The following is a 16,554-nucleotide window of genomic DNA, read 5'->3' as shown; positions in this document are numbered from 1 at the left end:
TTCAGACACAAATCTCTATCAACTCCTAGCTAGCATTGAATAACAGATAGAAGCTTGAGCAGATTTCCTCTTTAGCTTACCTTTATATTTCTTTCAAAAAAGTGAGCAAGAAATATATTTTCCTCAAGATAGAAGCAAATAAGAAAATGTATACTAACAATTGATATTTTCTCCTGAGAGCTGGCTACGCTATATTGAAATAGGTTTGGGGTGTTTGTATTTATTTTTGTGTGTTTTTTCAATCCTGTCTTTAAATTTATGCCTGTAGTAAAGTTTAATGAGCTTCACCTAAAGGCACAATACCAGACATTGGATATTTAATAACTCTGTACAAAAAAAACAGTTCTTCAAGCTGAGTTACTCCCCAGTGCTGCTCAATGTGTTTGTGACATGGGCTTCTCTGTTTGTGCTTGCAGGACACTAAAGCAGAGTGCAGTTCTGGTGTAGAAACTGAGGACAGAAAAGTAAGTGCCTTGTTTTAATGTGATTTTTCAGGCAGCTCTAGTGGCTGGGATTTTCTCTGGTTGTTGTTCAGGGTTTTTTTTTTTATTAAACCATGTGAAATTATTTTATGGTTCTTAAGATGTGTAAATGTTCATGCTGTATTTTAACTTCAATGGGGAGAAATCAGTCTTACTCTTTTGAATATACTTGTTAAAAATTTGAATAACTGTTTTAGAAGAAGCAGAAGTGAATTATAGTACTAATCTCTTTGTGCTTCAAAAAAAGTTTACAAGGCAGTTGCACTTCCTATTCTTAATTTACATTGTTAACAAAGTTATTGTGAGTCTGTTATGATAAAGTTGGCATACCATGTTAAATATTTGTAACACAGCAAGATAATTGCTTTTTCTTGCTTTATAAGTAGTATCTGTGAAACCTTTTTTTTTTTTCCTTTAAGGGGTTGATTAAAACAAATGTTTCCAGTTTTATTTTCTGTGAACAAATATAAACCAGATACAAATATGTTTTCAGTTGTGTTCTTCACCTTACTCATGGTAAAAACTAACTAAGGAACAAAGGCTGCACAAAGAAACCTTCAGCTTAAAAAAAATATGTGTAATTGTCAGAAATAAATCAATGCAATTTTCAAGAGGGAAATGTGTTTTGCTTGAAAATCTGTTGCTACTGAAATTTGAAAATCTGGATCTGTGCAGGGTATTTCTGTGTGGAATAGTAACTGAATTTGTCGAAGTTTTGAGCACATGACATGTGATTTAAAGTCCAGCTGGTACTCACTCTGTCCCACTGAGGCTGCAGGTTCTGAGCATCAGCTTGCATCAAACTCTCCAGGTGCTTCCATTTAGGTTCATGTTGCTGTAACTTGTGCTAAAATCCAGGCTGGGGCCTTACTTCTAAATCCCAAGTTTTGACTTTTTTTAGTGTTTAGCAACTATTAAAACTGCCCAAGCCAGAAGTTCTTTCTGTAATGTGAATTATGGGAAAACGTGTCAGGAGCCTGATAATTTATTCAGCTGTTGTATTTCTTCTTCCTTGTATTGCAACTTCAATCTAGCAGAGCCCAGCCTATTGAATCTGTGGGTTTTTTCCTGGTCTATGATGCATGGTTTGTACCTCAGGAGGAATTTCAGGAGATGTGAGATGTGTGTCTGAGCACTTCTCTTGTGGTTTAAAGGGACTGCTCTGAGCTGGGCTGGTTTCCACCTTCAGTGACTCAGGATATCCAGAGATTGCAATTAGCAGAAAGGATTGTCTAGAAAACCCCTGGATTTTTTTTTTCTTCCTTTTGTTATTTTGTTTGAGCATTTTATTTTGAAAGAGCAGGAATGTGATCAACACCCCTTGTTGCACAATCTGTTTCATCTTTTCTCTGTGTTTGATCCCAAAATTGAAGCTTCCACCAAGTTTAAGAGGCAGTTGTTCTTTCCAGTCCAGGGAGGGAGCTACCAGTGATCATCAAACACAGATCCATCAGTCTTGGTTAATACTAATGAATTGTTTCATGTTTGTTGAAAGCATCAATTAAGAACGTAACATAATTCATAAACCTGAAATATTGTAAATAAATATTTTTATTTCACTGAACTTAGAATCAAGACTAACTACTGCAATTAGGGCATGCATCATTAGTGTCTAATAATTTGCACTTCCATAATGGAATATACTACTAATGAACTATATCATTAGTAATTAATGGGAAATTTTCCCATTTAACCACAAAATACAAACCGGCAAGGTGCCTTTTCTTGTGTTCCTTTTTTTCTGAAGTTTTCTAATCTTTAACTTCTGAAGTAGAAATTTATGTAACCATGACTAAAGCATTGCCTGCAGGCAAACTCAAATTTAATAACTGTACTTATTATTTTGAAATCTATTATTCTTTAAATTCCAAAATAGCAGTTAATTATCGTAACCACTTCATCACGGTGATCTGCCTCTCCTTTCATTGTCTTCAACTGACCTTTCCATTTAAGATTTTTATTTATTTCCCGCAAGGCTAAAAACTCCCAAGTTTGAGAATACCAGGTGACAAGCAATGCACAGTCTGCTCTCTCTGGTCTGGATAATTATGAATTACTTAATTGCCTTTACCTTTCCCTGCAGAAGACCCATAAGTGCATGTACAACTCATTTCCTACTTAATGATTTTTTTTTTCTGCATTTGACACTCCCAAGCTTTCTTGTTTTGATGTCCCACCACCATTCTGAACATCACAATATTGGATGTTAAATGACTCGTGTGATCTGAGCTTTGCTTCTCCAAGAAACAAATGTAGAAAAGTGACCCTTAAATTGTCACTGGAAAAATCCTGTTAAAAACATGCCATGTGTGATTTTTGTACAAAATCCATGGATATCTGCAGCTAGCCATGTGATGTTTGGGAATTTGAGCCATGATTCCAAGGCCTGTGTGATGTTGTGCTATTGCAAGGCTGATGGCAGATGGTCAGGTTGTTTTTCCTTTTGCCCATGTTTTCTGATATAACTCTGTGTGTTGGGCACAAACAAAATGGGTCTGGTGGAAGGCAATTAATAAGGATATTGGCCATTTTGCCAGGAGGGAGACTATTCCTTTGAAATGCTTCCATTTGATATAACCACACCACTGTCTGTCTCTAGAAGGCTTCTAATGCGTGCAGCCGTTTTGTTGGTGCTGCCCTTACACAGCACCATCATCTCCCATTACCTAAAAAACCTACCTTGTTTTTTATGAAATTATATTTTATAACTCTTCTTTATTTTTTTTATTTAATCTCAGTTCATATCTTTACTTGGTCTGAGCAGTAATCCTTTTTTTACAATGTGTTTATATGGGACTTGCTTCAAACAGTCATCTCCAAAAATATAAGTAGAAAAAGAAACTGTAAATAAGATTTCTCCCAGTCCTGCTCTGTCTTTGAGATCTGAATAGAGCACAAAGGACATTTTACTCTGCAATTGTCATATCATCAGATTAATTCATGGCAAAGCTGTGAAACCAAAACTCTGATCTGAAGTTACATCCCCTGACATCCTTTGTGTGACATTTCCACCTGACACTGCAAGCTGGAAGTTAACTTACAGTGACCTTTCTGTGCTGGATAATTTTGTCTCAGCTTGTTTTCACCATGCTGGGAATGTTTTATCCTTCAGCTCTGGCTGTTCCATCTGTGTTTTATTTCAGTTTATTCTGCCCCTGATGGGGCTGTGCTGGCTGTGATGTGCAGTGCTGTTCTCCTGTTGCAAATGCCCCATTCAGCAGCAGCTCAGCACCATTAGCAGGGGGCTCAAGGTCACTCAGGATGTTCTGCTGCATTTTCCCTTCTGGAGAAGGAAGTGGCTGATGGAGAGAATATTTTTGAGATGCATCTTGACTTGAAAATGTCCCACTTCAGAGCTGGGAGTGCAGAGGCTTTATGAGAGCAGCAGAGTTTATGGCAGAGCATCAGGGCAATAACCTGATGGGTCAGGAAGGTTCCCTGGAGTGCCATAATGTTCCTAACTCCCTATTACCTGCTGTGGGGTATGGGGGAGGCAGTATTGCCTTTCCTTTTCTCTGCCTGCTGTGCAAAATATTTCATTTTTTTTCCCCTTTAGTACCTTCTGTCAGTGGATCTCAAATTAAAAACACCTATGAGGAAAGTACTTACAGTTCTATGGTTTGAGTTGCATATGGAGAAATGGATGAAGGGCAGATGTAGGTAAGGTTATAAAGTGTGTCTGAGGCAAAATGAGGAGAAAAAGAGAAGCATTACAAATATATTTTGGTTTGTCTATTCAATGGCTTCTTGCAGGCTGTTATGGGGTTTTTTTTAGTTAATTCATAGCGATCATATAAAGATGTTTTTTTCTGGAAGTTTAAGGGAATGTTTTTGGGGTTTTTTTAGGAGAAAAAGTTTATCCAATTTCTCTGATCCTCAGATTACTGTAGAAGGGAATTAATAAGGTATCAAAAAGTGAGGAGCACCACGGAGGGACTAAGTCAGCTCCTGGAATCATAGATGTGGATTTGTTACTGTACTGTTTTCCTTCATGGTAGTCCCTTTTCCTGCTGTTTAGGGGCTCTTTAGCAGTGAATAGGAATAAATGTCATTGTTATTCCCTTGTGAAGGCATTGTGCAATCATTGTGCATAATTATGTGTATTATTGAGATGCATTTTCACTCCCATTGAAAGAATTTTTTTTTGTTGTTGTTGTGAGGGAAGATCATAGACTCCAATGGGTTGGTAGGGGAGTATCTAAATTATATTTGGGTTTAGATTTGGAGGAATCTAAGGAAGTTTTGAATGCTAATGGCCCCTCTGACAGAGTGAACAAATGGTTCCTGATTCCCCTGCCTCTTTCCCTGGTGCACAAACCGTGCCAGGTGTTGCTGAACCATTGCAGGACAGGAACACAACCAAGTGGAGAGGGTTGACCACAGAACTGAGGAAGCAGGGGAGCAACCCAGAGGGGGAATAATGAGCTGTTCCAGGAATAGCATCCTCCTGTCACAGCACAGCAGATGTTTCCCCTGACACCTCAGCTCATGTAAGTCAGATTTATGTGATGCCTTCCTCAGTGCAGAGTTCCAACAACTTCCACAAAAGGGTGAAGTTATCTAAGGGATGTGTGTTTGTTTGTTTTTTTACCAGAAAAGTTACTTGAAATCCAAGGCTGCTTCCTTCACAATTATATATATATGTATATATATATATATATATATATATGGATCTATCTACATATAGATCTTGAAATCAAGATCTGTTGCTCTCCCGGGATCCTTAAACTCAGAAAACTGAATCAAACCCACAATCTACATTATTTATTGCTATTAATACTACTTTTAGCAATATTTTTAAATCAAAGGATTTTTTTTTTCCTCCTTTGTCTTAGTTTTGTGTTCTTTTCAAATAAAAGCAACACTTCTGGGGAAACAGGGAGCTGAAAGTTGCCCTGCAGCTTAAGACACTGCATTATTTATTAGCCAGCCTAATAAATATTGGCAATTCTAATGTGAGGAATTGCTCAGAAATCCAGTCCATTTCCTGGCATGTGGCTTGACAGAGTGCAAAGTCTTGCTGCAAAGTTTTCTGGTATTTGAATGCTCATAATGTCAGCCCTATTACTGCTCTCTTGTTCTCGCTGTCACTGACATGCAATTATGGGATTTCACAACTGAAGTGGTGACAGTTGCTCCTCTGTGTGTGTGTGTCTGTCTTTCCCCTTAATCCAACTCTATCTAGCAATCTGTAATTTGATAAAGTGGAATTGAAGTGACAGGCGTGACAGAAGTGCCAAAACAATAATTTGACCTCCCACTGAAGTGTCAGCGTGTTCTGCTGCATGACTTTTACATATGCTGAATACACAGAAGGGACATGGATAGTGGATTTGCTGGGCTGCAATACCTGCTAAGGCACAGGGCTAAAAAAAGCTTTCGCTACAGTGTGGTTTTTGCCCAATGTGTTCCACCTTGAGCCATCACATCTCCTATCCCTGCATTAATGTGTATAAACATGGTTGCTGCTGCAAATAAATTACATTTTTATTGGGAGATTTTTTTTTCATATCTTCGTCTTGAAGATATTTTGATAAATCTCAAAATTATAATTCTGTGATTGTCTACAGGCTTAGTTCTCAGACTTTCTTTTACTTTTCTTTTTGAATCTGTTCTACCTTGAAATACATTTCATTAGGTATATGACACATTCCTGCTAATAACTCTTAAAAAGCTCACCGAGCTAGAAAGAACATTCTTTTATATGCATGAAAAAAATATTTTATTAGCACTGAAGTAAATGCATGCACAAGTTAGTTTGGCATATATTCATATGTACTGTACCTGCATTGCATACAAGGAATTATGTTTTACTTGGGGACAAGGGGGGAAGGCAGAAGACAGAAACTGTTTGCTTTAACACTTGGCTAAATGGAAAGTTAAAATATTGAGATTCAGGGGAGAAGAAGCGGAGCGGAAAGGGGTAACTCAAGTCTGAGTTGATGCTAATTATCTATCAAGATTAACTGAAAAATAATTTGTGGGAGACTCCAGCATGGCTGAAATTTTGTTTACATTTGGCCATTAAGTTTTCAACAGGTATAAAAGTAGAGAGGAGTTGGCTTTTGAAGTTATATAAAAAAGAGAAAACCCCACATTTCTGTAAATATTAGTACGCTGTGAATGGGAACATGTCTTGCATCTTGTCTGTGTTTGTGAACCAATAAAACTTCACAGCAATGGCAGACAGCAGTTTCTGCTGCTGTGATGGAATAGTTCCTTTTGAAAGGTTTTGGGTGGTGCCAGCTGTTCATAACCCAGGCTCCTCAGTGTGGGGTTTTATAGGATTTACATGTGCCAGAGAGTTTCATTATCATTGATGCTTTAGAGACAAGTCATTGCCCACTTGACGTTTCCTTCTCTTTTTCTCCTCACTTTATAAAATAAAGATTTTATCTTTATTTATAGGAGATTTGATAAAGAAGGACTGACCTGAAAACACGTACCTATGACCCAACTTATTTGCAGATATTTTTGTGGTCACAGGGTTTTTGGACCTGGTCTAAAGAGCACTGAAAGACAAGGGAGGGCTTAGACTGATGTGAGAAAAATTATCTCTGTACAGACAGAAGAGACTCAGGCTGGGGCCTTTTCTTTCATTTAACTTACTGCCAACCTGTGCTTGGGTATGGAAATATTTTGTTCCTACGTTTTAATTTTCCTCTCAGTAAGGAAAATACCCATTGACAGATTTGTTTTCCTAAGCTATCCTTAAAGAGCTCTATTGGTGAGTTAGAAATCAGAGATTATGTATTTCTCCAGAAAAAAGGAATGGAAATGTGAGTTCTTTTATGATTTATTCAGGGTCCTTGTAGTAGAGCTCCTGTTGAGACAAGCTTGCCAATGTGCTGCTATAGAAGAGGTTGGAGTTGCTCTGTCTTGATTTAACACAGACAAATGCTCTGACCTCAGGCTGCTTCTGTGTGGTGTAAATGTTGTGTAGTCCTGTGTACTTTTTCACTGAAACTATTGTAGAGCAAACTTGGAAATGGCACTTGAGATTTGTGAGAACAACTCAGTGCAGGCCACTGCTCTGAATCATAAAATGGAGAGAGATAAATAACATTCTTTCTGTATTGAATGCTGTTTATCTATGGACAGTTTAAATTTTTATATTGAAAATCTCATTCAATGCTTATATCTTTGCATTTGTTCTCCTTATAACCAGAATTAAAAAAAAAATGAGAATAAGAATAAATTCTTGTGGAAATAGTTAAGAATATTAGGTATTAAAAATTCTCATTTGTTTCTTCTGCTCCATGTCTTCAGCATAACTATGGATGGGAGCAGAGGTTGTGCACTGACCGTCTGTGCACGTGGGCTCAGTTCTGTATCTGTTGCACAGGTTCATTCCTGCTCCCTACACAGAAATGTTTGGCTCCAGGGGCTGGAGCTCTGTGATTCCTCCTCTTGGTTAACCCCTTGTTGGTATCCAGGTGCTGTCCAGGAGTAGGCTTGTGTTGGGAATTCTTTTTGTGCATTGAGGCTCTCTGCAAACAGCGATTCCAAGAGAAGTATTGCTTATGTTTAACAGCGCTGTCACAGTGCAGGAGGAGGGACACAATGTCACCCACAGGGCTGGACTCACTGAGGAGCTGGCTGAGGCAGCAGCTGGTACACCCATCCACCTGACACTGGGGTTGGAGAGACACAGGAAAGGTAAAAGAGAGAGGATTCATGAGCTGAGATAGTTTGTTAGGTTAAAAGACAAAAAGCTGTAACCAAACCCAAAGCCCAGGAGGTGCAGAGGAAGCTGAAGGGATCCCAGCAGCAGCACAGGGCTCCTCTGCTCAGCGATGCTTTGATGAGCCAGCACAGCACCAGTTCATCTGCAGGATTTATTCGTTTTTAGTCCAAAGGAGTCCACAACTCCTTGAGCTGCCTCCCTTGACTGTGCACATTGCTGGGCATTACAGGACACGTTTCCACACTGTGAATGGATAGAGAATCCTTCTGGCATTTGTGTGTGAGTGCAGAGATCTCATCTCAGCACAAATGGCACATGCATGGCAGGATTATCCGTGGCAGATTGTTTTCAGCATGTCTGAAGGGGACAGACTGATTCAGATGATTGTTTTGTTTGCCAAATTAATATCTGGGCTGTAATCCAGCCTGATTAACAGCATGGCTGTGATTGGATCAGGAAAGGGTAAGCAGACATTTGGAAGGGTTTTTTTGTACCTGCTGGCTCTGTTACTTTCCCAGTAGCTTGAACATGTGCAAGAATATGCTTCTGTCCAGCAATCCAATTCATTTCTCACTGATTCCAGTTTGTTTTTTTTAGTTGTATTGGATCCCTTGCCAGGTAAATCTTTTCTCTGCAGCAATAGATGGCTTTTTATGGTGGTGGTTGGGCAGTTTGATCAAAATTTCCTAATTCCATTATTTCCGAACTGATTTCTTCAGCAATGATGCAGAGTATATTTTTCTCTTACAATGTCTGTTATTGTAAGAGCATTTACATTTAAATTTATATGTATCCATATTTAGAAACCTGAATATGTATGCATCTTTCTGTAGTCTTTGAAACATGGTTGGGGATTCTTATGTAAGGAGTAAAATAAGGGTTAATGGATTTTTTTTCCTTCAGATTTTTCAAACAGAAATATGTTTTATTGTCTTTCAGTGTGATGGATGAGGCAGAGACCATGGTTTATATATAAACCATGTGCTTTCCAGATTAGATTGATGTAATCATGGCAGTGTTGCACACTTCAGCTAAAAATTTGTTCTTCTTGATCAAGGTCAGGAAAATCCAGGGGTTCTGCCGTTTATCTCATCTCCTCAGTACTAAAAAAGGACAATATTGAAAGGGTTGGTGTGCAGGCATGTCCCACTATGTCATACTTGCTGTCTCACAACTGTTGTTTAAAAGATCAGAGAATATTTCTGAAAAAAAATTGAGTATAAATGTTCAAAAAAGAATGCTGATATTCAAAGTCTAAAGTAAGGTTTCTTTTATTCTTCATTTTATCCCTCCTTATCAGCAGGCTTATATACAAAAGACAGATAATTTAGGTTTTTTTCCTGGATAATGGCAATATTCATATCATGTAAGGAGCAAACATTTTGACTTCCAAACAAAGCCATTTAAAAAAAAATATGATCTCTGTTACCCTCTTTCACTTCCAATACTTGATAAAAGTTGAAGTGTAAGGAACAGAGCAGGTTTGTTCCATGTGTGAATTGTCTGAAATCCAGCCGGGAACATCTGTTTCAGCAGATTTGTTTGTGTTTCTGAAAACTTTGGCTTGCTGTGGCCTTTTGCTGGTAATTGGCTAATGGGTAATGCAAGACAAAATTTGCAGGGAAGTGTAAAATCTTATTATACCATCTGAGGTGCTGTCACAACAGCTGGATGGAAAACATTCTTTGTGCCTTAGTTAGGACACTTTTATTGGAGCCTCCTCAAACTCTTTGCCTTTGCACCCAAAGTTTGATGTTTTATTGTGTTGCTGGCTTGCATTTTCTTTGTCCTTGTCTGCCTGTACTGTTGTATTTCTCCTAGACAGATTCCAGTGTTTTTCCTAGACAGATTCCAGTATTTCTTTGGTTCGCAGCAAGCAGAGAAAATCAGGCTTTGCGTTTTACCCCTGAGATGCCAGATGTGGGATGTGACATCCAGTCAGGACCATCCTGCCTGGTTCTCGTGGCCTTGCAAGTCAATATCTCCCCCATTCTTTTCCAAAATTGTAGAGCACATTTCTGCATGAAAAGGGTTGGGTTTGTGTCGGCTTTGATGCCTTTTCACAGCTGTTGAAGATGCAAAATGATTACTCAGAGTATTTCTAGCTGACCTTGGGATGAAATTTGTTTGGACAGTATTTGGGTATTTTTGAAAAGTTGGAATGCCTAAAGAACTTTGCCCTTCTGTATTGGTTATATTCTATGAATAGCTTTTGAAGAACTGTGATGCGCTGTTTATTCAAATGTAATGAATTTTGAATCTTTACAGTATAAGTAAAAAAAATGCAAAAGGTAAATTGAAAACCCTTAGAATCTGTATTGCATCAAATCTATGAGAGCATTAAAATTCAATAGCGTGCAGAAAAGTAACACTCGTCTCTCTAGTACAGCTTCATTTGTATCAAAGTCTTAAAATTGTGTGTCAGATTAAGAACATTATTAATTAAGAACACATATGAATTGTTTCCATTCTGTGAAGTATGAAGTTCTCCCTAATTTAGTGACCAAGTTTTGTGTATCAAAATATCTTGTATTCTGCCACCCATACCACAGTCAGTACTTACAGAGCCCTTGTTGATTTGATATTTTAATTATATTAGCATGTTGTCCCAGCTAGTGGACTTTACTGAATCTGCCTTGACTCTGTATTTCCATTCCTTTGAAGTGCTTGGAAATAAAACTTGTTGCGTTAATCAGTTGCAAGAGTTGTTCGTGTCCACCATGGGCCTAGTTTTGATCCTAGCATAAATTAGCACATGGTTGTGTTTTCCAGCTGCATTTATATTCCAAATTCTGTCCCAAACAGCTGTTTGTATCTCAGCTGAAGACTGGTTTCTTTAAAGGAGGTCTGTGCTGTCACAGCTTTCCCTCACTGGGCAGAATAACCCCACACACACCAGGTGCTGGAGTTCTGGCCAGGTTTTGTTTGCTGTGAGAAGAAAATGCTTTCCAGGGAGTGCCAAATTCATTTTTCAAACCAGCCCAGGTGACCTTATTTACAGTCACTGGCAATTCCAAATGAATTTAAATGGAATATTGCTGTATCATTGAAATTCCTCTGAAGAACCTCCAAAAACTCTGTAACTCTGGGCATTCCCTTACTCCTGGCCATGGCCATTAAGATAATTAAGACATCTGGGTAAGGTTGCTGTATTTACATTTCAGCTGTGATTACAGTGAGGCTCTGTCTCACTGCATGAAGGAAAAAAGCATCAGTTCCATCTGAGGAAAGAAAGGATTATTATATTATTATTATAAAGTGGTCTCACTTGCAGAGCTTCCAGCCTCAGCTGGAGCAAAAGCAAATATTAGTTGTTGCTGTGAGATTTGGAGATTTTTGTGTTCCAAAACTTTTAATGTTAGTTCCTAAAGTTGAATCTTCAAAGGAAGGTGTCATCATTTTCAGAAGTCTGCTCGCTTTTCAAGTTTTTTAACCAGTGCAAGCTCTGACAGTGTCCATGTTTATTTTGGAGGCTCTGTAAGCTGAACTCTATTGGGAATTTATTAACTTTGTGCCTTTAAACCAAATGGCAGTGTGCTCAAACCTGATCTGTTGTAATCTGATGCAGAAGACTGACTGTGAGAATTGAGTCACACTGGAGCCCAGACCAAGTTATTCTGCATGCTAATGAATTTGTCTTCCAAAACATTCCTTGTACATTCTCTCTCGCCCCAAACACTGCTTCAAAATTAATTAAAAGATCTCTGGAACTCTCAGAGTCACTTAGAAAAAGTTGATGTAAATGTCACAAACTGCTCTTACCTTACTGCCTCTTACTTTCCTGTGTATTTGAAACATACCCAAGCTTATTGTGAGTTTTTCCAGGCCCACTTGTGTCGTGTCCTGGGGAATTTTTTATCCTATCTGAATTTTAGCACCAGACTGATGATCCCAACAGTCCTTAGTTACCAAAAATTTCTCTCCTACTTTCATTTGAGCTTTGTCTAAAACATCATTCAAGCTGGGTTTGCTTGCCCCTGAAGTTGCTTAGCTGTGGGTGCTGTAACAATCAGTATGAGAAAGAAAATGTTCTTTTTTTTTTTTTTTTTTCTGGCATAGTGAAGCTCAGAGTCGATTATATGTATGTGATTTAAATGTTATGAGATATTTAGTTCAAAGTTTGTTGTTGTAGTTCCTTAATTAATGAAATACCACTTTGTGCATTTGCCTCTGAGGTCCACAATCGTAAACTATTTAGCAACAGTTTTCAAATTACATAGTTTAACTTAAATTTGAAACTATTAACTCTATTAAAAGAAGAAAAAGAAGGAAAAAAATGGCAAGGCAAGCATGATTCTATATTACATGGCATTTTAGCCATAGTTTTTGTCAGTTGGTTTGAATGTTCTGCTCTCATATTGTCTTTATTTGAGAATCACATTTTCTTTTATGCATGCAATGCTTTTCCATGTAAATACCACACCTCCCCTCAGTACCAGGTATTTTAACAAATGTGCATAGCACTGAGGCTTGTTCTTTCCCTGCATTTAAATATTTAGCTGGCTGCATTTCCCCACCCCATGCTGATATAACTTCCATAGCCAGACGATGGCACTGCAGGCTAAAGAACACACCTGCCAGGAGCTCCTGTCCCTTTTTGGCATGGAATAGGTGCTGGCTTTATTCCTCACCCCCAACGACTTCATTTCATAATAACCTGCAAGTTATTTTAAGGCCTGTTCATCCTCAGCAGAATCCACGGTCTGGGTTCTCCATTATTGCACTGTCACTGCAGCTCTTCTGGATGTTTATTGGGCTTGTTTAGATCTGATACAAAACCAAAATAATTTTTTTACTGCCTGTGTATTATTCTTTAATGTGGTGAATCCTCACTCCACTAAAACTATTTTTGTGAGTGCTTTGCACAAAATTAATAAAAAATGGCTTCTTTCAGGCCACTCTTCTTTTTTCTACTTCTTTTCTTCACTGCTTTTTGTTGTATGTAGTAAAAATTGAAACATTTCAATGGCTACATCTCTTTTATACATTAACTATTTTAATGTTTTAATGTATAAAATTATACATTAATATATATATATAATATATATATTAATATATATTCTACATTAATGTACAATTTCTATACATTAGAATAGTCGGAATTGCAGTTCCCTGTTTATATGTTGCACCAAATCTGTGTGTGTGGCAGCAGCTGCTCTTTGACTCAAACAAGAACCAGGCAACGAAGAAATTGAATTGATATAAGGCATTACAAAATGCAGCTTACTTTTCATGCTGGCCTATGGAAACTAGTCCTAAACACTATTTTTTTACACTTCAGCCTAACATGAGAGCACTTTTTGTCACAAGTGGCTGTGACAGAAGCTTAGGTGCTTTTCTTTTACTCTTTCACCTCCCTCCTTATGTTCTCACCGAACTCTTGATGTCATTTAGGCATTATTTGTATTAGATTATTTTATTAGAGGGAGAGGATTACTGCTGGATTTATGTATCTTGATAAGGATTTCCTTTTTATTTATTTATTTCTGCTCATAATGAGCAAAGAGAAGCTGGGGTAGCCAATTCTCAAAGCAGGGATATGAATGATATAACACAAAACCAGCTTGAAGGATTTGGTGATAAGTAGGTGAATTGTTCTGGGATGATGCTTTTGAAAAACAGAGTTTGTTATTTATTTTTGTAATAGTCATGATGAAATTCTTTCACAAAAGCAATTCTATTAATTTGTTCAAACCACAAGTGAATACATTACTAAAGTGAGAAGCACACCTCAGCCCCCACCATTTCTAAAGCTTTTCATTTTGCTGAGATTTGCTTTGCTCTGTAATAAGATTGTTATGCTTAAGCATATTTATCTGAGCAGGTTTATTACCTGTAATAGTGGGGTTTATTTATTTGTTTTCCCTCATTGCTGAGTGTGGGATTGCCAAACAACTTGGGCTTCCACAACAAGGTTGCTGTTACAGAATTGTTCACAAAAACCATTTGCACATGAGTCCCTAAGGGGTGGGCTGCTGCACAATGCTTGACATTTATATAAGGCAGGGTGAAATTAGCAGTGGATTTTTTTATCTGGAGCTGCCATGTGACACTCCTGGGGATAAACCAGAGACCCACAACTATTAACTTGCCTTTTCCAGCCAGTCAATGAAAGCCTGACTCGTGTGGCCTGCAGGGCACAGCACAGGACCTGGCTACTTAGCCAGGCATTTATTTACAGCATCTAGGGGAGCTGAAAGGGGTTTTTTGACTGGCAAGATTAATAAGTGCCATGGCTGTGTGAAGGAAAAACTGCTTTTTTTCTGTAAGCATTATAATAAAATAATATAAATAAATATAAAAATATAAAAAAGGAAAGATATTATACTTATAAATAATATAAAACACTATATTATAAAATCCATTATATTCATATAAAATATAACAATATAATAGAAAGTTATTATAGCATTACAACATTTATTATAGTTATAATAATTTAACAGTAATTTATATTATATAATGACAATATATTTTTATATTATAATATACTAAAAATGAAGGAGTTTTTAGTAATAAATCAGAATTTGCCTGAGCTGTGTTACTCCCTGTAACTTCTGTTCCCCTGCTGCTCTGATAATGTGCATTGTCTCACAGAGTGGTTGATGTCCCACCCTTGCCAATGCAATTTTATGTGTCCCAGAAGCTCATTCTAAGTCTGAGTTGCCATTGCTGGCATTAAACTTCTTATCAGAATTTTCAGGTCTGGTGTTATAATTATTTATGCACAGGCATTTAGAGTCTTTGGAAAGGGGAATTTGTAAATTCTGTAATGAAGTTTGCCTTGAATGTTGGGCTTTTTAGTTTGTTTTTTTTTTTTTGGTTGGTTGGTGGTTTTTTGTGGGGTTTTTTTTCCCCATATTCCTTTTACAGGGTTTTCTGATCTTGATATACTCAGTAGTAATGCAAAGTCTTTGGTAGATGCAAAGTCTTTGGTAGGTAATGCAAAATCTTTGTTACGTAGTCTTGTTTATTCAAAGTTTCTACTTACTGCTTTTGTGTCCTCCAATCTTGGTTGATTTTTATTTTTTATTTGTACTTAAGAATCTGTTGAAAAGTTAGGGTAAATTTAGTATGTGTCATCCCTTTGGTAACAGCACTCCTCAAAGGAATATGATGCAATTTTATGATATTTTCTAATTATTCAATAAGCTGTTAAGGGTTTAATCAAGTTGAAATCAACATCCAATGACATTTTAATATGGATGGAGTGCATAAGAAATTTTGCTGTCTGGAAGTTGTATTTTGAATATGTTTCTGAGCTTGGAGTGGAGGTTTGCACCGTGGAGTTACCTTTTACAGCTTTTAACTAAATTATTCTTAATTGCATTTCTGTTAGTGTAGTGAGTACTTGGGAATCCTGAAAGATCTTCCACATGAATAAGTCATCCAGTGGTAATAAATATTTACCTGTCATGAAGTGTGAGTTTAAAAAAATAAACAAGCTGACAGAGATTCAATGTTACAGCAGGGAGTTTATCCCGCAGAAAAAGAAATAAACTGTTTCTTGCTGGGGCTTATCTTCTAACTTAATATTTCATGCTAAGAGCTAGGCAGTGAAAAGAGGTTCCTAAAATATCTCACCACTTTTTATTTTAGTAATTAAGACAGTTGAATTCCTTTTGAAAAGGCTGCAATGGCTGTGCAGTGCGAGGGCTGGCATTGCCTGGAGGGAGCTAATTACCTGCTGGGTGATTTGGATGGAGAATTTGGCTGTTGGAGGAAGAATTCCTGTTCTGTTCTACTTAGGAAAATCTTTGGTCTCCAACTGGCTGCCAGAGCAGCTGTGGCTGCCCCTGGATCCCTGGCCATGTCCCAGGCCAGGCTGGATGGGGCTTGGAGCAGCCTGGGATGGTGGAAGGTGTCCCTGCCCATGTCAACACTGGACGATCTTTAAGGTCTCTTCCAACTCAAACCACTCTAGATTCCATGATTTTCCATGATTTTCTGAGCTCTGATTGTTCTCCATGGCTTTTTGTGCATGACTTGTGTTGTTCCTTTTCCTGTGTAACCTCCAAGTTCAATTTGTTGCTGTGAAGCCTCAGGACAGGTGGAACCGTTAATTAGGCCGCAAAAATTTTCTGTTTATTTATCATTCCAAAACCAGCTCATCATATAGGCACATAAAAATGGTTATTTTTAACTGTTGTGATTATTCAGGCACATAGAAATCTCCTTTAGAATGATCCCTGTGATGTGGTTTTGTTTTTATTTGAGGAAGACAAATTATATTGTTGGTATGAAATGTAATTCTCAGTCTATACATTATTTGCATTCAAACAAAACCTCCTGCCTCTGCTCCCTAATTTGAGTTTCCTGTTTCCTGTGTGTGATAATGTGAAGCTAATGGTTCAGCCTTGGACATTTGGTAAATGTGTTGGTGAG

At 37.7% G+C, this 16,554-nt stretch overlaps 1 protein-coding gene across 6 annotated transcripts in view; it reads left to right on the top strand.

The window, feature by feature from the left end:
* RBFOX1 (RNA binding fox-1 homolog 1) overlaps window positions 1-16,554 on the top strand; it is a 1,162,992-nt gene that overhangs the window by 637,064 nt on the left and 509,374 nt on the right. For 4 of the 6 annotated variants that reach the window (XM_059484829.1, XM_059484826.1, XM_059484821.1 and 1 more), the window contains one exon: window positions 417-464. The exons of the other annotated variants lie outside the window; for them this stretch is intronic. In XM_059484829.1, coding sequence (XP_059340812.1) covers window positions 417-464 — 48 coding nt within the window. The remainder of the gene's footprint in view (window positions 1-416; window positions 465-16,554) is intronic. 6 annotated transcript variants of the gene reach the window in all.

The sequence above is a fragment of the Ammospiza nelsoni genome, chromosome 17 (genome assembly GCF_027579445.1).
Source record: "Ammospiza nelsoni isolate bAmmNel1 chromosome 17, bAmmNel1.pri, whole genome shotgun sequence".
Taxonomy (NCBI): Eukaryota; Metazoa; Chordata; class Aves; order Passeriformes; family Passerellidae; genus Ammospiza; species Ammospiza nelsoni.
The sequence above is the reverse complement of the archived record's forward strand: the minus strand, read 5'-3'. Positions and strand labels throughout refer to the sequence as shown.